Below are 23,081 nucleotides of genomic sequence, written 5' to 3'. Positions count from 1 at the left end.
AGTTTGTTCTTATGTTGTACTGTTACACCACTGTCCCAGATTAGGGGAGGGTTGGGATCCCGCTAACATGCTTAACCCCGCCCAATTCTGTATTGTGTATGTCCCAAGTCAGGAGCCTGTAATTCAGTGGTTGTCGTTTGTTGATGTGTTTCATCTTTGTTTTTTTGTTAATTTTTTTTTAACATAAATTAGACCGTTTCTTTGTTTGAATTGTTTTACATTTGTCATTGCATGGCCTTTTACAGCTATGTTGTATTAGTTTTGCTGATTGTTGTAGGGTAACCTACTATTGTTAATTTCTGTGCCATTTGGTCTCTTGTGGATAGTTGTCTCATTGGCAATCATATCACATCTTCTTTTTTATATTTAATTTGTTCATAATAACCCCAAGCACATAAAAATTTGTAAGGGTTCCGCGGAACCCAGTGTCTCGCCACTTTTGCTGTAAATCGCAGGCTCAACAAAAATGAGGAAAAAAATCAATAAAAATATTCCTTTTGATACTATCTTATGATTGTAAGAAGCTTCTGTTCAAGTTTGGTAAAAATCTAGGATAGTTAATGAGTCTAATACATGTTTTGAAAACTTTAACTGCAGACTGTATGTAATGTTAACTGGAAGAAAATCTAAGTCATTTAAAGGTAAAATACAGAAAAAAACGGAGTTATCTTTTTACAAAATTTCCTTCTGGATACTAGCTTATGATCATAAACAAGCTTCTGTCCAAGTTTGGTACAAACCCATGATAGTTTAAGAAAGTTATTAAAATTCTAAAAACTTTAACCACAGAGTGAATGGTATGTTTCCCCGCAGAAAAAACTAAGTCCATTTATAAGTAAAATACGGAAAAAATGAAATTTTATTTTTACAAAATTCACTTCTGGATACTATCTTACGATCATAAACAAGCTTCTGTCCAAGTTTGGTAGAAATCCAGTATAGTTTAAGAAAGTTATTAAAATTTCAAAAACTTTAACCACAGAGTGAATATTTGTGGACGCCGCGGCCGCCGAAGGAATGTAGGATCGCTTAGTCTAGCTTTTTCGACTAAAGTTGAAGGCTCGACAAAAAGCTGTACATCAACCTTCCACATTATTAACTGTGTAATAACTTAACCATAATAAATAATACATATCTCATACCTCAAGAAAAGAAACACATTCAAATAAACATTTTATTATAATAACATCAAGTATAAATATATCACTATCAAATGATAATTGCACATAAGTAGAATGATAACCAATCAATCACCAGTAAAATCAATTTACCTTATTATAATGAAAATGGACCCCAAACCAATCACATGATGCAAATCGGAGAAGATTTGGGGATCAAATTGACTATAAAATCAAATGGATTTCAATATTTATTATATGTTCACACTTAAAACATTGGATCAATGCACTTTGATAAAACATTGCAGTTTTGATTTGCGTGGATTATATGACCTTGAAATGATGATAAGTTCACAAAATCTTGCATTCTTTAATTAAACATGTTGTGAAATAACAGCCCTTGGCTAAAGAAATATTCACAGAGAATGTGTTTTCTGTTTCTTATTAAAAGCTGGTGCAAAAAACTATTTTCACTGATGCATGTGATATATAATACAAAGCTAAAGGTTACCTGATATTTGCTTACTTTATCTCAAAAAGTCATCCCACCTGATATTTGCTTACTTTATCTCAAAAAGTCATCCCACCTGATATTTGCTTACTTTATCTCAAAAATTCATCCCACCTGATATTTGCTTACTTTATCTCAAAAATTCATCCCACCTGATATTTGCTTACTTTATCTCAAAAAGTCATCCCACCTGATATTTGCTTACTTTATCTCAAAAAGTCATCCCACCTGATATTTGCTTACTTTATCTCAAAAAGTCATCCCACCTGATATTTGCTTACTTTACCTCAAAAAGTCATCCCACCTGATATTTGCTTACTTTATCTCAAAAAGTCATCCCACCTGATATTTGCTTACTTTATCTCAAAAAGTCATCCCACCTGATATTTGCTTACTTTATCTCAAAAAGTCATCCCACCTGATATTTGCTTACTTTATCTCAAAAAGTCATCCCACCTGATATTTGCTTACTTTATCTCAAAAAGTCATCCCAATAACATCAAAATCAGTTGAACAATTCTTTGAACATCCTTTACTACTAAATTGACTTCATTTTTGTCATTTAACTCACCTAATACTCTCTTATCATTAAAGATGCTGTTTTGAGGCTTCAAAAATGTTTAATAATTATAAAGGAACTTATTGCTTACTGATTATTTTTCCTTCATTTAAAGGATCAAAGCCCCCATATAAACTTTCTCAACTCTCAACATATAACACTAATGTATAAACTATATGACAACGAGAGTAAAGTTTTAAATAACCATTAAACATTATGGACTCTGAGGAACTATTTTCTTTGAAAAACATTATAATTAATCCATTACTTTCTTATTAGAAACATTTCAGCCTGTGTTCCAAATGTTATATACATTGGATCATCTGATGGAATTTACAATTGGAATGATTTAAAATAAATATTGAGAGTTAACAAATGTGATAATCTGTGTCTTTTATATTAACTTTATAAAAAGTAAAATCACAAAAATACTGAACGCCCAGGAAAATTCAAAACAGAAAGTCCCTCATCAAATGGCAAAATCAAATGATAAAACAGATCAAACGAATGGACAACTTTGACAGGCATTGATTATTGGATTTTGTTTTCTGAAGATCTCCAAATTTGTTTTTACCAAGAGGTATCATCTGATATGACTCCTCAAAGAATCATAACTTAATTTTAAAATAAAAACACAAAACTTGAAACTATAAAATACATTTAAAAAGTACAACATAATGGAAGACAAAAAACAAAAACTAATAACAAAACACTAACACAACAATAAACCCAAAGTGCATCACATTATACAAATAACAAAACCAATACATGACCATCAATAAAACTAATGAATTGTTTTGATTTCTTTTAATTTCATTACTGTTTACACTAAACAATCTATTCTGAAAATGGAACTGAATTCAACACATTTTCTTCTAAAAAATATGAAAATAAATCTGTAAAAATTGCAACTATAACAAATGCCAAAAAATATATGATACAATTACATGTATAAGTAAATATGATGAATGATCTACAGCCATAGTTCGCTAAAAATTCACAAAATCCATATAAAATACATAGTAAAACTTTGACGGAATTCACAATGACTAATAAAATTAACGGTACCAATTTTCTTGCACCAGATGCGACTAAACTTCATCAATCCCTCATAATTTGTATATGATATACAAAGAATCTAGATCTGAGAGGCATCAAAGCTGACCTCCCTCCCCAAAATGACCTGAGGGGCATTAAAGCTGACCTCCCTCCCCAGAATGACCTGAGAGGCATCAAAGCTGACCTCCCTCCCCAGAATGACTGCTGGCATAACATCAATAAACATCCATTTGACTTGAATATCTATTATTCCATCTAAATTATTTTTTTCCATGATTTTAAGGAGGTACACATGTGAAGGCATTTCTCTCATGCTGTATGCATTTGAAGTGGTTCTGGCCATTTTAATGCATTAAATATTTAAACTTTTAAACACAAGGTTTCTTAACAGAGAAGATTAATATTGTTAAGTGGTAAAATCTATATATGTCAACATTTTCAGATTATATAATTTGATATCCAAGTCATACTTCACAACAGATGCAACCATGCAATCTATGCAGCACATTTAGTGTAACTTCTATACCTAGTTCATTTAAAGACAAGATTTTCAAGTATAAATTATTCAATTCAATTGAAAAGGCAAGATATACGTAAATAAAATAAAATTTACTTTTAACAACTTAAAAGTATAAATAATATATATCTATAAAATAAAGCTATATTTGTGACCATTTAACTTCAAAATTACTCTTATAATGCTAATTATGTAATATAGTATATATATAAACAAAAGAATGTTTAAAACACAAAAGTTATTAATTTAAGATTGGCAAATAACCAACACAATTTCCATCCATCTTGATCAAGAACTTTGTAGATTCTGTCTAACAGATTTTGACTGTTATGTGTTATAGCTGGTAAACAATTTTACTGAATATTGCACCAGAAAATCAGTCCTAGGCATACATATTTTGAAATTGCACATTTTAACTCTAAAGTAGAACCACACAATAATTATTTTACATACTAAAGGACATGAGCTTGATATCTGAATCTTATCCTTGTGTTAACAAGTCAATTTAAACTCACTTGGCAAATAATGTGTTACATATTTTCCCTTTACCCTTTTCTTTTGTTTCTTTATATAAATTTATGAGACAATTAGAGGAGCCATACAATGATCTGTATACAAATTATTGCTTAAAAAATCAGCAGTTTTAGTTATATGGAAAAAAAATCATCAATGAATGACCATTTTCCTTACAAAAATGTTTACATATAAAAATTATCTTTTGAACATAACAAGTCTGATTAGAACAAGACAACACAATTACTGTTTCATATAAATTAAAATATAAATGCCCTTTTGTCTTGTAAAAACTTACTTTTTTTAGCACATATTCTGTCATTATGACAATAACAATTTTTTTGTATATTTGATTATAGATTAGTCTACAATATAATGTACTTATAGTTATCTAGTCACATGTTGATTTTGGCAATTCTGTCTTTCTAGCATTATCATTTAGTCGGTCAGAAATACTGTAAAATCAAGTAACAGTATGAAAATTATATGAGGTTTCATCATTTCTCTTTACTCACTCAGGCAGCTTGATCAAAGTGCTGTGAGTACTGAAGGGCATTGATGACATTCTTTTTGCAGTTAGAACTTAAAGAAAGGAAAATATAATGTAAGGATAAATATTTTCATTATAATACATTTTCTGATGCTGACTTAAGGGCATGCGATACAGTTACAGGGGAGGAATGACGTTACTAATGAATAATGTTATTTTCACGACTTCAAACTGTGATATATAGGGAAAAGACGCATTTTTCAACTAAATTTAATCATTCAAATGATTTAATTTGGAAACGAGTGCATGGACCCCTATTTTTTACAACGACATTTTGTTTCCTTTTCCAGGAAGATTATGTGGACAAAACTTTATAAAACTGTAAATAGTGCAATTTTTTTAATTTTGATAAATATACAGCAAAAAATGACGTTTTTTTCTCCATTCATGACCATTTGATAAATATGAGTTATTTCTGAATAAAACATGCCTAAATTTTAAGATACTTATAAAATACAGAAATTACAGTGTATTTAACAAAATACAATTTGTGTTTATCTTTTAAAACAAAAAAGTTATGTCTTTCTTTCGAAAAGAAAAATACAGCCACAAATCTGAATTTTGAGCATATATACAAAATTTCGACCTCATTTAACTCAAAAAGTAGCACATGGAGGTATATTTTTGAGTTAAATATTTGATTTAATCCGGCAAAATATGGCCTATATGGAAATTTAAATCAAACTGTAAATACAGGATCAAAACTGTATTGTATGCCCTTAAGTTTACATGACTCACTCACTGGCTAGCTCATTTGTTTTTTATTAAGGAAAAATTCTGAATGTAAAAACTTGTTATTTCTACAAGCCTAGAAAATACACCAAAAACTGTTAAATGGGTATGTTATTAAATTACAAAATGAATGCTAAAAATTGTTTGTCATGAATAATATAACAATCTAAAGACAAATATATATATATATATATCTAATGCTGACTGACGATAGATGACTATAATGGGGTTGTGACTAAAGGAGACAGTATAATATGTGTCATTATTTGTGCAGAAATGTTATTCTTACATCAATTGCACATTATAAACATCATATACCCTACATGACCAAAACTGGCCATTTATCATACAGATTTAAATAAATTTAAAACTCAACTATGTGCCACAGCATAACATCCCCCAATCCCTGCCTCAAAAAAAGGAACAACATCAAAAAGCAAAAAATTACATAAATAAAAAAAACTAGAACACAACATTTTAACTCATATAAACCAGATGCTCCGCAGGGCGTAGCTTTATACGACCGCAGAGGTTGAACCCTGAACGGTTGGGGCAAGTATGGACACAACATTCAAGCTGGATTCCGCTCTAAATTTGGATTGTGATTAAATAGTTGACACATCATAGGTTTCTGACACAGAATGAATGTATTCAAATGAACTTAAAATTTTTGTTTTCTCTTAGAGCAATTCACTATGCTGTTGAATATTAATCCTCTCAAAAAAATGTTTGAAGAAATTTTCTTTTTATTTATGAAATTTCAAATGAGAAAAATTTAACCCAATTTTTTATTCACATCCCCCTTTCCCTTATTCCAAAACTAATTTCAATTAAAATATTCTAATGGAGTTTGCAACAATTACTACTCATTTAAATACATGATGTAAAAAAACTGCTTGTTATCACTGAATGGTAAAGATTATTTAAATTTATCAGTTGGTAGTAAAAAGTGAATATACATTGTTTATTGTATATAACAAAGATTTAAGTTGATTCTGGACAAAGAAAGATAACTCCAATTAAAAAAAATTCTTGCAGATATTTCTTGCTTACTATACTGGACAAAGAAAGATAACTCTTAATTAAAAAAAAATTTGCTATTTCACAATATTGTGAAATTAGATATTTCTTGCCATTGCACAATACTGTGCAATTGAAAAGACTTGCTATTGCACAATACTTAATATAATAATTTTAGATCCTGATTTGGACCAACTTGAAAACTGGGCCCATAATCAAAAATTTAAGTACATGTTTAGATTCAGCATATCAAAGAGGCCCAAGAATTTAATTTTTGTTAAAATCAAACTTAGTTTAATTTTGGACCCTTTGCACTTTAATTTAGACCAATTTTAAAACAGGACCAAAAATTAAGAATCTACATACACAGTTAGATTTGGCATATCAAAAAACCCCAATTATTCAATTTTTGATGAAATCAAACAATGTTTAATTTTGGACCCCGATTTGGGCCAACTTGAAAACTGGGCCAATAATCAAAAATCTAAGTACATTTTTAGATTCAGCATATCAAAGAACCCCAAAGTTTCAATTTTTGTTAAAATCAAACTAAGTTTAATTTTGGACCCTTTGGACCTTAATGTAGACCAATTTGAAAACGGGACTAAAAATTAAGAATCTACATACACAGTTAGATTCGGCATATTAAAGAACCCCAATTATTCAATTTTGATGAAATCAAACAAAGTTTAATTTTGGACCCTTTGGGCCCCTTTTTCCTTAACTGTTGGGACCAAAACTCAAATCAATACCAACCTTCCTTTTATAGTCATAAACCTTGTGTTTAAATTTCATAGATTTCTATTTACTTATACTAACGCTATGGTGCGAAAACCAAGAAAAATGCTTATTTGGGTCCCTTTTTGGCCCCTAATTCCTTAACTGTTGGGACCGAAACTCCCAAAATCAATACCAACCTTCCTTTTGTGGTCATAAACATTGTGTTTAAATTTCATTGATTTCTATTTACTTTAACTAAAGTTATTGTGCGAAAACCAAGAATAATGCTTATTTGGGCCCTTTTTTGGCCCCTAATTCCTAAACTGTTGAAAATAAAACTCCCAAAATCAATCCCAACCTTTATTTTGTGGTTATAAACCTTGTGTCAAAATTTCATAGATTTCTATTAACTTAAACTAAAGTTATAGTGCGAAAACCAAGAAAATGCTTATTTGGGCCCTTTTTGGCCCCTAATTCCTAAAATGTTGGGACCAAAACTCCCAAAATCAATACCAGCCTTCCTTTTATAGTCATAAACCTTGTGTTAAAATTTCATAGATTTCTATTCACTTTTACTAAAGTTAGAGTGCGAAAACTAAAAGTATTCGGACGACGACGACGACGACGACGACGCCAACGTGATAGCAATATACGACGAAAATTTTTTCAAAATTTGCGGTCGTATAAAAATTTGCATAAGATTTCTTTTGACAATGAGTTCGCAAAATCATCTTCCAAAAGTTTAACCTATCAATCTTTTATTTAGTGAGATAATCCCTCAAAAACAAATCATTTAATAAACAACATCTCATAAATAACAAAGACAAAACTATATAATAAATAACACCATTGCTCAAACTCTTGATTAGCCTGAAACTTGAGAGACTAGTATCCAGAAGACATCTTAACTACAATATAGTCTCCAACATTAGACAGATAAGTGTCATAACAATGCATCAAGCTTGTAATCATGGTTATGGTCCTATCTGACTGGTATATAAAATTGACAAATTTTCCCCAGTCTCCACCAAGAGAGAACCAAGCTGTATGATGATGTAGTGAAGATGGAATATATGATTTACAAGTCTGTTGGCAAAATTGCATTTTTAAAAAATGAAAATAATGAGACATATGGAAGTCTGTAAGTAATATTACTTTGTCCCCCTCTGATATGACAATTAAAATGTTGAGATATACACAAGCTACTGTCAGGAAGAAAAGACTTCATCCTGCTGAGATAGCTGTGTCTCTAATTTTTTGACTTTTTCTGCCAGAACTTGGGAAGCTATTTTCTGGTGGGCATATGCTTCATTTCTCTCATGCAGCTGTAAAATAATAACATAATATATGCTTTATTGTGTTGTGAGTTCTTTTTTTATATTTGTAAATATTCACACAATTCTGATTAAAACAAAGTATGAAATTTTAGAGATATGAAATCATCACAAATCAACATATAAAATGGGAGAGAACATCTGACAAATTTTCTTTCAATTAAAAATTTAAGTCAATTAATGTTAAATAGGTTCTGCATGTCAATTTTGTCAAATATACACAGAGGTCTTTTTATCAAGATTTTCTGTCAAGCTTAAGACAGGTTGATATTGCACCAGAAAATTGTCTTTATCATAATAACTAAGATGTAAGTTTACAATGAACCTCAAGTCAACTTAATATCCTTTCCCCAATGTTGAAGGGATTCACTGCTCTGTGCTCTGTTTCCTTTTTAATTTGCTAATGAGCCATTAATTCTTAACAAGACAACTTACAATTTGTGTAAGAACAAGAACTAGTTCCCTGTCTGTTAATGGTCTGTTATCCACTTCACCATTCTCCATACAAACACCCAACTTAGAATTAGAAACTGTACGTCTCATCAGATCGTCTGAAGAAAATATAAGTAATATGTGTTACTAGTATAAAGTTTAATGTTACCGGTATATGTTTAATTGTTAGTCTTCCAAGAAAATGTGTGCCCACTGAAATCTTTGAAAATGAAATATGAACAGGAACTTTTTGAAGGTCCTTCTTCATGTTCCATTTTATCTAAAGCATACCAAATATTTTATGTTGTGCTGGTGACATGTTATTTTATTCCTGTTTACAAATATCATATTCTGAGATAAGTAACTGACTTTACCAATATTTCTTAAGCAAAAAAAAAGCATTCTGATGACAAGTATTGGAAAACACTTCACAAAACAAGTTTCCATTATAATAGTACTTGCCATCATTTAATGTTTCTAACAGGAACCTGAAGACAGCTTTAGCTCTCTCAAGCTTGTTGGTCCCTGGTACTGCCATTGAAGTTAGCTGAGATAGGAAGACTTTATTTTTCTGTAATTGTTCCTCAAACGCCTGTCTGTAAGCATCTACTGTTAACATCACTTCTTTCTTCCTTTTCTTGTGAGATTCTACCTGTTATAGTATTGATAATATAAATTAAAAAAAACTCAATGAAAGAACAAACCAACAATGACAATAACCATAAGACATCTGTAGTGCAACATACATATGTTCTTCAACAAGAGAACATGTTTAGCCCCATAGAACATCAACTAAGTAATTTTTTGCAGCAGCAAATGTTGACCATGTTGCTCTAGTGGGACCAGAGTCTTTTTTTCTATTGACTTGATAATACACAATATTAGCCTTTTCTTTGTATTTCCTTATTTCACTTTAGATCTAAGATGTTGTACCGGAGATTATAATCTTGACACTTCTTGTCTCAAGTGAGCTGCTGCATGGGCACAACCACATGGTTCAGGGGAAGTAACTCAACATTATAATACCTGAGATTTTAATCTTGACATTTCGTGATTCAAGTGAGCTGCTGCATGGGCACAACCACATGGTTCAGGGGAAATAACTCAACATTAACATACCTGAGATTTTAATCTAGACACTTCTTGTCTCAAGTGAGCTGCTGCATGGGCACAACCACATGGTTCAGGGGAAGTAACTCTACATTTACAGGCTCCCAAAACTGCAATCTAAGGAAAAGTAAAACCTTTGGATAATAAAAGTGTTACTCTAAATTCAGAAATTGTTGCAATGATTTTATTATTGTGACAAATGTGACAGAGTTATAATCGCAATAATTTAAATGTGCAATATGAAATTTTTTCTATAAACTAAATAGTATTTACTCAATTTAGCAAAAATCAAAATTGCATTTTAGTCTAAAATGACAAAATGACAAATATAAATGCACGCAATAATTTATGAAAGTACAGTATTAAAAGTTCTAAAAGTTTAACTTTTTGATGAACTTTAATATACCTAATTTAGGATAGTGAAAGAAAAGTATAAGGCAACATTTCTTAAGTCCTAAATTTTTTTAATCAACTTATAATAACATAATTATATGACTAAGAATCCTTATGAGGATCACAAAATACTCATCAGTTTGTCCAATATCAATAGTTATATTAGTCTTACATATTTTTGTAAGGGCTTAAACCTCTTGCAAAAAACTTTAGCCTCATGTTAACATCTTGTCATTAATATTTAGTTATGAGTCAAAGGCTAAAACAGAAAGATATTTTACATCACAATGTCTTTAACATCTATCTTTTCTTAACTTCTCCTTCCCATCATTTTCTTTTAACGTTGTTGAAATTGAGAATGGAAAGTAGAATATGTCAAAAAGACAATAACTGGCCCATAGAGCAGAAAACAGCTGTTGTACATTTTAGGTATATCAACTAATGACTTGCTAGACTACCAATAAATATGTTACCTCTGCTGAAGTATAGTTGCTATAGTGATCATCTGAAGACCTGCTGCAAGTCTTCATGTATCGCTCTCTTTCTTTTACATCTAGTAGGGCCAATAACTCATCTCTCTCTCTGCTTAGACCTGTTAAAAATTCAAAGGTCAATCAGTGAGATCACTATTTGTTTCCCTTTTCCATTTTTTTTTAAGCCAGAATCCCTGTTTTGGGATTTTACATAAAATGATAAAGAATACCTATTCTTGATTTCCACAAAACAATCTTGAACTTTACATTTTAGTTTCAACTCTTTTTTTAGACAATATGCTCCATGATTTCTTATATCCTTATGAGATTAATATCCAAACTTAACATTTCATATGAGAACAGAAAACAATTGGTGTCAGATTGCAATTAGTTACTCTATTATCTTGTCTGTACATTTTTAAGAATCCCTTTTAAAGTGTATATAGTAAATTGCTACCTTTATTCTGTGCTGTCACTTTCTGTAAAGCCTTGTTTTTCTCCTCCAGTACAGATGTTAATGAGGAATTCTCTCTACACACACTGAGTTAATAAAAACTATATACAATAATAGTTATAACATATAAAGCTTTATAACAGATAAACATTTTTCAAAACCACTGTAAATAAGATTCTAAAGGCATTTCTCCGATGAAAGAAAAATTTTGAATAATAAAATGATAAATCAGAAAACAAGAATATGTGTTTATAGGACACACTGTGAAACTTGCAATATCACTTTTTTTTTATTTTTCAACAATTTTCAATTAGAATTTTTTATTATTTTTAATCAAATCATCTGGACCATGTGTCCTAGCCATGAAATAATCTGTGAACCTGCATCCTTTCCTTCATTTTTCTTCTCATCTTCTCAATGAAATACATTATTAATGCCAAACAAAGTCTAATGTGTCACCAACTGTATTAAGCAAGGTCTATATTGTCAATGTATTTATAATACATAAATAAAATAGAAATAATGCTGCAGTACAATACATATTTATACCTACTTGTCAAATCTTTCAGCCCATATAGCTTGACTGTTCTCTAATGATACCTCCTTTTGGTCCAACTCAAAGTGCAGCTTATTTACTTCCTAAAAGAATTATGATGCACTGAAAAAACTATTTGAACCAGATGCTCCGCAGGGCGTAGCTTTATACAACCGCAGAGGTTGAACCCTGAACGGTGTGGGCAAGTATGGACACAATATTCAAGCTGGATTCAGCTCTAAATTTGGATTGTGATTAAATAGTTGACACTGCATAGGTTTCTGACACAGAATGAATGTGTTCTAATGAACTTCAAATTTTTGTTTTCTCTTAGAGCAATTCTCTATGCTGTTGAATATTAATCCTCTCAAAAAAATGTTTGAAGAAATTTTCTTTTTATTTATGAAATTTCAAATGAGAAAAATTGAACCCAATATTTTTAATCACATCCCCCTTTCCCTTATTCCAAAACTAATCTCAATTAAAATTTCTAATGGAGTTTGCAACAATAACTACTCATTTAAATACATCATAAAATATTAAGATGTAAAAAAACTGCTTGTTATCACTGAATGGTAAAGATAATTTTAATTTATCAGTTGGTAGTAAAAAGTGAATATACATTGTATATTGTATATAACAAAGATTTAAGTTGATTCTGGACAAAGAAAGATAACTCCAATTAAAAAAAAATCTTGCTATTGCACAATATTGTGCAATTAGATATTTCTTGCTTACTATTCTGGACAAAGAAAGATAACTCCAATTAAAAAAAAATTGTCTATTTCACAATATTGTGCAATTAGATATTTCTTGCCATTGCGCAATACTGTGCAATTGAAAAGACTTGCTATTGCACAATACTTAATATAATAATTTTAGATCCTGATTTGGACCAACTTGAAAACTGGGCCCATAATCAAAAATCTAAGTACATGTTTGGATTCAGCATATCAAAGAACCCCAAGATTTCAATTTTTGTTAAAATCAAACTAAGTTTAATTTTGGACCCTTTGGACTTTAATGTAGACCTATTTGAAAACAGGACCAAAAATGAAGAATCTACATACACAGTAAGATTTTGCATATCAAAGAATCCCATTTATTCAATTTTTGATGAAATCAAACAAAGTTTAATTTTGGACCCCAATTTGGACCAACTTAAAAACTGGGCCAATAATAAAGAATCTAAGTACATTTTTAGATTCAGCATATCAAAGAACCTACCGATTCATTTTTTGTCAAAATCAAACTAAGTTTAATTTTGGACCCTTTGGACCTTAATGTAGACCAATTTGAAAACGGGACCAAAAGTTAAGAATCTACATACACAGTTAGATTCGGCATATCAAAGAACCCCACTTATTCAATTTTGATGAAATCAAACAAAGTTTAATTTTGGACCCTTTGGGCCCCTTATTCTGTTGGGACCAAAACTCCCAAAATCAATACCAACCTTCCTTTTATGGTCATAAACCTTGTGTTTAAATTTCATAGATTTCTATTTACTTATACTAACGTTATGGTGCGAAAACCAAGAAAAATGCTTATTTGGGCCCTTTTTTGGCCCCTGATTCCTAAACTGTTGAAACCAAAACTCCCAAAATCAATCCCAACCTTTCTTTTGTGGACTTAAACCTTGTGTCAAAATTTCATAGATTTCTATTAACTTAAACTAAAGTTATAGTGCGAAAACCAAGAAAATGCTTATTTGGACCCTTTTTGGCCCCTAATTCCTAAAATGTTGGGACCAAAACTCCCAAAATCAATACCAACCTTCCTTTTGTGGTCATAAACCTTGTGTTGAAATTACATAGATTTCTATTCACTTTTACTAAAGTTAGAGTGCGAAAACTAAAAGTATTCAGACGACGACGACGCCAACATGATAGCAATATACGACGAAATTTTTTTCAAATTTTGCGGTCGTATAAAAAATCAAATGCTAACAATGCCTTTGTCTATTTTCTTCACTGTGGTTTTATTATATAATTTAAAACTGTAATGAAGACATTGATATTTTTCGTTTAGCTCTGTATTGAACAAAAGAAAGACTTCTATTTTTATAAACATAAATATTATTGTAATAATTTTAAACAATTTACCTGTTCCAATGAATAATTATATTTGTAAGTTTTCTTCTTCTGTACTTCCCTAAAGTCTTGTAGCTTTTTAGACTAAAAATAAAATTTAAGTATGATCAAAATACTATTCAAGTCTAAGTTCTGTCATTGGGTTAAATCAGATAAAGTTTGTCATTTTAAAAGAACAAATAAATGTGAACTCTGTAAAAAAAGAAACTTTTTCAAAATTAAATCAAAAAGATTACTGTAAACCAATTTATGCTTCCAATGGATTTATTTTTCGCAACTTTTGGGAGTAGACAAATAACGCAAATATAACTCATCATGAATATGTAAAATTTGGATCTTTTCTTAATAAATTACGTCATGTGAATAAGAAAATCACAAAATTTAATAGCAGGGAAGTTGACTAGAAATGTTAAACATGAAAAAAATATCCATGAAAATAAGTTGGTCTACAGTATTTCTCTTTAAATACAACTAAAAGGATTTTTTTTAAACTATAAAGATTCTCTACCCTAAACATACTGCATCTTAAAATTTGACCTAAGTTGTACATTGTCCATCCCTTAGATAAAATTTGTCTAATAAGATCTTTATGAAAGTGAAAAGGATTGCAGATCATTAAACCTATTAGAACTTTATTTAAAAGTGTTGTTATACAACCCACGTTTGTAACCTTATCCTTTATCAGCTTTTGTAAAGAATATACCTGCTCTCTTAATATTGCTATTGCTTTATATTTGGCATCCAGTCTTTTCTGATAAACTTCTATTTCACATTTAAGTTCTTCAACTTCCTAAAAATACAATATAAAAAATTGTGCTGCTAGCCATCATTTTTATACCATTGATAAAATTATCTTCAGACTTCTTCCAGCAAAAATTCAAGCATGAAAAGCATATCATTTTAATGATATGAAATAGAATTTTTCTCAAGTTTAACATTAACTAGTTGGTTTGGCAATACAGATGATGGATTGAAGCTTTTAAAAATTCCAGCTCAAATTAATATGCTTATTCAAGATGAAAACACGTTAATAAAATATGAATATTAAACCTACTTTGTACAAGACCGACTTGCTGAGCATTTTTTTAAATGCCCTAATTCACAAGGTAACAGTCTGCATAAAGATTTGCCTCTTAACCTGTGCACATAATTATGGCTCCCAACCAGAATTTGCTGTTACGCTTTAGTGTAGGCTAGCAGAGAAGAAGCAAATACTAATTTTAAAGTCTTTGGTTTGACCAGGTCAGGGTTGGAACCCACAATCTCCCGCCCTCAAGCAAACACACTACCACTAGACCACAATGTATTTTCACTATTTTCTTTAACATATATTTTTATTGAGTCAGGTGTTTGTGGTCAGTGTGGTCACATTTTGGTTATTTGAGTGGTCTGTTATTCTAATTATTATTATGAAAATGCCTCAATAACTTACTTCTTCAGCGGTTTTCAGTTTTCTTTCTATTTCTTCTTTTCCAATCTTTTTCAACAAATCTGAAAATAGAAAATATTAAAATAATTTAATGAATTCCTCCAATGGTAGGCAGAGCATAACACATCAGCATCAATTATCTGTTTTGTAATATCAGGATATTCACAGGGATTCTATCAAACCTCTTACGTATGCATTTCAAACTCTCTCTTTTCAGAACACATTATACATTGTAGGTTCAACAACCCATGAAGTTTATATTAAGAATTAAATGCCAAAGTTTCATTAACTGATTTAAGAAAAAAATTATATGAATATCAATACTTTTATGCTTTGATGCCAGATAATAGGTTGTTTGATTTTTCCAATCTTTATACCGATTCGAAAGCATCAAGGTACATTGTACATGTACTACATATTTTCATTACACTGTGCACCTGCTTATGCATGTTATACATGCACTACTGTACATTGTTGTACATAACAAACCTTTATTTTGTATTCAGTTGAAATTTGTATCCAATTGCTTATTTGTAATTAATCAAATTCATACATAAACTTAAATGATGAGCAAAGTTCACATCAGGATAAAGAAAGGAAAAAGACTTCTGCATAATAAAGCACAATTAGTCATTAATTGACTTATTGCCAATAACTCCTTCTTTTACTAAACAAGATACACAGAGAATGATTGTGACCAAGTCTGATTCCAATTCTTCTATAGAGGTATAGTGTCAGAGAAAAAGGTTTTCACAAAAGTTAACAGACAATAGGAATACAACAAGGGACACCAAATGATCAAAATATCTCAATTGGCCTGTAGGGAAGGTGAGCTCAAACTTGACCAACTGCAAGGAAAGAAGTAACAGTGTAACACACAGTCAGGTTATAACTCGTAAGGTCTAAATGAATGATCAACTTATTAATCATATTAATGTGACATTGCATCCCTTCTCCAAATTTTTCTTTTTCTTTTAAATAAATTTGATGGATAAAATGCATGCTCAAGTATAATATATTATAACTCAGGTTAATTATGAGCATGATTTCAAATAAATTACATTTAAAGTAGTTTTTTATCAACTACATTTTGTACTTTACATTTCAATTTCTTTTTAGAAACATGTTTTAACAGTTAGTCTTTATATTACAAAAGTTATCATCAAATTCATACAAATCGTTCCAATTATCAAACCATGACTTTTCAATGTTCATATATTAATTATCAAATGTTACCTACAATGTATCATATTATTATATCAAATTTCAGAAGTTTAAGACAGCAAATGGCTTCATTAGATACAAACACCAGCAGAGCAGACCAAGCACAGTGTGTGGTGTCAAATATTCCTAGAATTGAACAAATAAGACCTTTGAAATTTGGAACCCTGGCAATGCCAAAAAAAAAGTCTATAGATATATCTGCCTGTAGAATACTACCTGATGGAAAATATCTAATTCTTGATTGCGATTACAAAGACAGTTGCCTGCTGCTTTTCAGCAATGATGGGATTTTACTTAGAACAGTAGCAACATTCAAAGGTTCCTCGTTTGATGTTTGCTTTGACAGAAATAATACAGTGGCTGTCACATTACAAATAGAAAATAAAACAATACTGGTGGATGTGGACAAAAATGAAATTATGGAAACAATTAAACTTTGTCAGATGTTGTGCCGTAGCAAGTGATGGTCAGAAGATGGTCATCAGTAGTATGGAGAAAAGCACCTTAGTAAATCTGAATGATATGTCTCAAACAATTTTAGATGGAGTCAATTTATTCTTTTGCAAATTAAATATTCTATTCATAGTGTTTTATATATAAAACTCATCAGCAATAAGATATTACATATCAGTCAGAGCTCAGACATAAATAAGTCTGAATCAGCTTTTGACTCATAGAGGTCTAAATTTGTAAGTTTTAGGAGTTGTCTCCCTTTAATGCAAGACAAAATACAACTTTAATAAGTCAAATATTGTTAAGCAAGAAATAATTGACCAGAATCAAAAAGTTGCAAATATTGACTTCTACAAGTCGATAAGTGATCAAAATTGGTTAACTTCAAGACCCACGCATATTCATAAGGAGGTCATGCATCTAAATAAAAAAATGACAACATTGAAAGACAATGCATTGTCTTCTAAAGAAAAATGTGAATGAGAGTCTAAAAAATCGGAGATAATGTTAATTAACCTTACAATGCAACTACCTGGAACCACATTTAATGAGGTAAAACATCTGTGTTTAGTAAGGATGTTGAATTAGACAATTAAATATACATGTAGATAGCTCACGTCCTTGTGAACTCTCAGACAGGTTTTTGCTGTCATAGGTGGTGAAGTTTGACCATCAAGTGAAATTAAGTTTTCTCATCAACATAAATAGACCTAAACAAGTCTGTCATTTTCTGACTTAGATAAGTCTAAAATTGAAAACACATTTTTATGATAAATACTTGTTTTGACTTCTTGAAGTAGAAAACAAAAATCGACTTGTTTATGTCTGAGCTCTGACTGCATATCTAAGTATCTCAATTATCTACAGAAACATTTATCAATTTTTTTCATGTTATAATGATGACATACATGTACACCATCTAAACAGAATCTCATATATATAACATTTCCAAATATACATGTAACCTCACCTTCAAATTGATAATTAATTGCAATGTCCATATTTTGCTATTCATTGATAAAAATTAAATGCAAAAGAAAGTAAACAACAGCTGATGGAATATTTGTTTGAAAATGTATGCATGGTCAGCTGGTGATCAGGCTTAAACTAAAATATTGTTTGTTTGTCCTTTACTGACCGACCCTATAAATTTGTTCCGCCTGAAAATCTTTTATTTGTATTTACCAGCAAGATTTTATTTTATTCTATTATTTCGTTCCGACCAAACATCTTATATTTGTATTTCCCGCTCAAAAAATTTTTACCGGAGTCCTCGGGTTTTATCTTTAACGTATAAGGTCCGGTCCGTTTGGTATCACCTGAGGCTGAGCGTTTGACATGAACACTTGCATTTAAAGTTTCAATGCATTTGTTTGAAATCGATGTCGAACGCTTCCTGAAATCATGATATGACATACGTTACTCTGTACATTTTTGTACCTTTATACTTTAAGAGCAGGGTTCATTTACAAAAAAGTTCGTTTGATACAGAATTATCAACGTGTGTACAAACTAATTTGTAAACGAACGTTGTGTTCTTTGTTGGGATTGCCTTTTGTGATCAGCAGATCAGGATGATTATGTTAACGATGCCGATATATTATTTATATCTGACACGAACCAAAAGTGACAAAACCCTGTAAAGTGGAGAATATCTGGCAGTAAAATAGCCTAGTTTTCCATACAGATCATTTATAAATGTGCTGTAAAATACGTGAGTTTTAAGTCTTGTAGCATTTCTCTTGGAAACCAACTTTTAGGCACGCACGAAATTTTTTTCACTCTACGGACTTTTTCTACTAGTAATGTATGACTTCCCGGACTTATCTTACCAGTACAAAGTTATCTTTTACAGAAAACCTTTAGGTTAGCGTACAAGGTACGTAGTACAGAATATGAGTGCAAGTTCAAACTCTTCAAAGTTCCAGGCATATAAACGTTGAAGATATGTGGCACAGGTCTATATTTTTATATTTGAAAACAAAATAGTAGTGCATATGAATTAGCTTCACATTCCAAGTGATATTTTTTTTTCCAAACTAATAGTCCCAGAAGACTTATATGCAAAAACAAAACGGACCAAAATGACATTAATGCAGATTTTATATCTATACAATAAAATATAATACCTACCTGCCTACCCATGACAAATAATATACCGAGCCAAGTTATTTTATTGGGGGAAAAAATAAAATATTTTACCTACCTACCTACCCTGTTTCAAAACATAGGGTCGGAAAAGGGCAAACAAACAAAATTTTAATTTAGGCCTCAGCAGTGTTTGTTTTTCTAACTTACTCATTAATCTAACACTATCAAAATATACAATTGTTTTCTGATTTATTCCATTTTGGATCTATATAACATGGTCCTGACAGGGAGTCTCATTGGGGGGTGCTGATCCCGGATCCTGCTTACTGTTTTGTCAGATTCCTGTATCCCGCTTACACTAAGTACGTAAGCAATTCTCATTTTTTTGTCATTTCCTAGGTCCCACAAGACCTCATTTCCAGTTTTCACGCCACAATAATTTGACTTTCACGTGGTACGCTTACAAAAAAATCGGCAATCCTGCATCACGCTTAGACCTAAATGAGGGTTCCAATGAGACCCACCTGACAAACTTTAAATAACATAGTGACAAGCGACATCTTTTAAACATGTTGAATTAGATTTTTTATGGAATTTTTGTTAATCATCATGATCATCATAGACAATGATATTGTATTAATAAAAAGCATTAAGAACTGAATTTTAATGTGCGTATTGTTATGCGTTTATTTTTCTACATTGGTTAGAGGTATAGGGGGAGGGTTGAGATCTCACAAACATGTTTAACCCCGCCGCATTTTTGCGCCTGTCCCAAGTCTGGCCTTTGTTAGTCTTGTATTATTTTTATATTAGTTTCTTGTGTACAATTTGGAAATTAGTATGGCGTTCATTATCACTGAACTAGTATATATTTGTTTAGAGGCCAGCTGAAGGACGCCTCCGGGTGCGGGAATTTCTCGCTACATTGAAGACCTGTTGGTGACCTTCTGCTGTTTTTTTTTATTCGGTCGGGTTGTTGTCTCTTTGACACATTCCCCATTTCCATTCTCAATTTTATTAAAGATTTATTTAAAGTCGTTTATACATATAACCAACTTTAATTTTTAAATAAATCTTTTATTCTTTTTTATTTATCACCAATTTGTGTATCCTTTATTAATATAACCTAAAAAATACTAACAAACATGATAAATCCACTGAATGCAATAGTGAAACAATAACTACAGTACGCCCAGAGAGTTTGTAATCGCGAACTTTTATCACCGATTTCCGAGTGTAGCGGTGTGACACCGCGAATCACGGATTCTACTCCCAATTTCCTCCAAAGATTCTCTCCCAACACCGCGTGGCTGTTAATTGGTTTATTGCCCATCGAATGAACTGAAAATTAATGACGCGTAACAACATAATCGGATTAGCCAGATTTATTACCTTTGTACATTTAATCGATCTTGATTGCACCTGTGTGCTTTAAAATACGTTATTTAAATGTCCATTCATTGTCAGATAAAAGTGTGACATTTTTATTTAAAATAATATAATTATTCTTGTATGTATATGTCCATGTCATTGTCATATGAAATAAAACGTAAAAACGTATAAAAATACGAATAAAACACTTATTTAGTATTTTCATTATAGTCCGATCAGTTCATAATTTTTGTTTTTTCAACAAAGTTTCAACAAAGATGATTTTACCACAATAAGAACCTTTTATGACCTACTCAGTGAGCAATATCCGGTTTATTAATAGTCCAATATTATATAATTAATATCAACTGGCTTAAAACAAAATGATGTTTTTACGGTAATTTGTCCAATCTAAATCGAACCCTAGAGTTAATTTATAGGACCAACAAGTGAACTCTGTTACTTTCAATTTATTTTAAAATGTAAAATATTATGTTTCACTACCTCGGTAGATTACCGACATGAAATATTTAAATTTAAAAAAGAAACTGTAAAGAGACAAATAGTTTTGTATGCAATGTGGCAGCCCTATATTCATAAATACTGAGATAATTCCCCGCCCAGAAACAACACAATAATCACAACCTTATTTAATTATATGAAGAAATAAAATCATGTGTTTTTTTATCTGTTATGATCTGTTATTGATATTATTTAAAATAAAATTGGATTGGCGCAATCCGTATTTTACTGCTCTTTAAAAGTCCTCGGCGAAATATAAAAAGTATTTCAACAATTTATACTATAGCATATTAAAATGAAATGATATCGTACAAGAAAGAAATATGTAAAAAAAAAAAGGTGGATCGGATTTTTACGATCGACACATTTTCACAGAGGATCTCTACCAACGCCCATCAGAAACTGAACGACATGCATCCTGTTTTCTTCTACCATTAATGTATAGTGTTGACTATGGAAGTATAAATAATGTCCAGGTTTATGTCCTCTGTTGACTGAGAAACGTATAAATAAAAGGCTGATGTTCGTTTATTCAGAAAAGGAATAAAATTTAGAATCCGGTTAATCAATTGTAAAAGGACCTTCTAGAGCCTCAATCTTAACGCACACAAATGTCAATCATTACAAAGCAAGTTTAAACCACAGGCGCTTGGGTCTATGATACAGTTTTTTTTGTTTTTTGTTTTTTTTTATTAAAATTTTCAATTTTCTATATTTATAATACATATCTATCACTTCTGTGCATGTCTCACCTAGTTTCGAGTGATTTAAACGACCCAGAGAAAATACCAAATTTTACTATCCATACTAAGAAACATTTTACTATCCATACTAAGGTTTCTTAGTATGGATAGTAAAATTTGGTATTTTCTCTGGATAGTAAAATTTGGTATTTTCTCTGGGTCGTTTAAATCACTCGAAACTAGGTGAGACATGCACAGAAGTACTATATATTGGCATGAATGTATATGCACTATGCCCCTTGAGGGTACCTCTTATGGAAATAAAAGATATTCTATTCTATTCATATTCAATAAAACATAAGCACACGTTATAAGTGTTTAAACCATCATAAATAATTTATGATTTTATCATGTACCTGGGGATTTGTTCATCACACGACTGCAGCAACCTTCACTTTGATTTTCAAGTTCACATTGCTGTGTATGATGCTTCACTGGAGTTTCTTCTGCAGTTCCAGTTTGTTTGATTTTGATATCTATTTTTTTCGCTTTCAGAAAGGGTAAGGTGCGATATTTATTTTGAGCAATTGGAGTGTATAATTGTGTTGATTTTTTCGATGGGATCCCCTGACAGTTATTATTATCATTAAAATTCAACCGAAGACCTCCTGGTTTTAAACCTAAGCCTAGTCCCAAGTCCCCGTTTTCTTTAAAATCACTGTCATCGTCACTTAAAACAGACATAATTTAAAATCCATTTCTCATGTTTGCGTGTAAACCGGAAGTGCCTTGGAACTCATTAAGTAAACTTATGTTCGCCAAAAAAGTATTATATGTTAGGTCTCTTCTTGGCTTTGAATTCTATAAAATAACTTTAATTAACAAATTTCATGCAAATGCCCTGCTTAAGAAAATTAAAGATTGTTGAAATTAGAATGCTTGCCTTCCTTAAAAATTGGCGGATGAATATATTCTAGGTATAAACTAACCCGAATAATTCAGTCGTTATATTCCGCTGATCTACGATGGCTACATTATCCATGATGTATTTTATCGACTCCATCTGTTTTTCTTTAAATTTAAAGGCATATTTCATCTCTATTGTTTTCAAAGCATTACTGACATCCATGTTGTTTGTTTATATTTAGCGGCCGGAAATTGTTTTCTTTCATTTGCGCATACTCA

The 23,081-nt window shown here is 30.9% G+C and overlaps 1 protein-coding gene across 1 annotated transcript; it reads right to left on the bottom strand.

Annotated features, from left to right (window-relative positions):
• Window positions 1-1,160: 1,160 nt before the first annotated feature.
• On the bottom strand, window positions 1,161-22,679 carry LOC134714759 (coiled-coil domain-containing protein 125-like). The gene is made up of 11 exons (XM_063576286.1): window positions 22,313-22,679; window positions 15,556-15,614; window positions 14,827-14,913; window positions 14,136-14,207; window positions 12,049-12,134; window positions 11,499-11,581; window positions 11,042-11,160; window positions 10,185-10,292; window positions 9,528-9,717; window positions 9,069-9,184; window positions 1,161-8,624 (listed from the first exon to the last, which is right to left on the bottom strand). Exons 1-11 carry the CDS (start codon window positions 22,638-22,640, stop codon window positions 8,508-8,510), a joined length of 1,365 nt encoding a protein of 454 aa, XP_063432356.1. The 5' UTR covers window positions 22,641-22,679; the 3' UTR covers window positions 1,161-8,507.
• Window positions 22,680-23,081: the final 402 nt, after the last annotated feature.

The sequence above is a fragment of the Mytilus trossulus genome, chromosome 4 (assembly GCF_036588685.1).
Source record: "Mytilus trossulus isolate FHL-02 chromosome 4, PNRI_Mtr1.1.1.hap1, whole genome shotgun sequence".
In the NCBI taxonomy this organism is placed as follows: Eukaryota; Metazoa; Mollusca; class Bivalvia; order Mytilida; family Mytilidae; genus Mytilus; species Mytilus trossulus.
The sequence above is the reverse complement of the archived record's forward strand: the minus strand, read 5'-3'. Positions and strand labels throughout refer to the sequence as shown.

Coding starts and splice junctions, on each gene's coding strand:
- LOC134714759 (XM_063576286.1), bottom strand. CDS start 22,640: ATGTCTGTTTTAAGTGACGATGACAGTGATTTTAAAGAAAACGGGGAC. Junction 10,293..11,041: donor GCAACTATACTTCAGCAGAG/GTAACATATTTA, acceptor ACTTTTCCTTAG/ATTGCAGTTTTGGGAGCCTG. Junction 9,185..9,527: donor GTTAGAAACATTAAATGATG/GCAAGTACTATT, acceptor TATTTTCTTCAG/ACGATCTGATGAGACGTACA.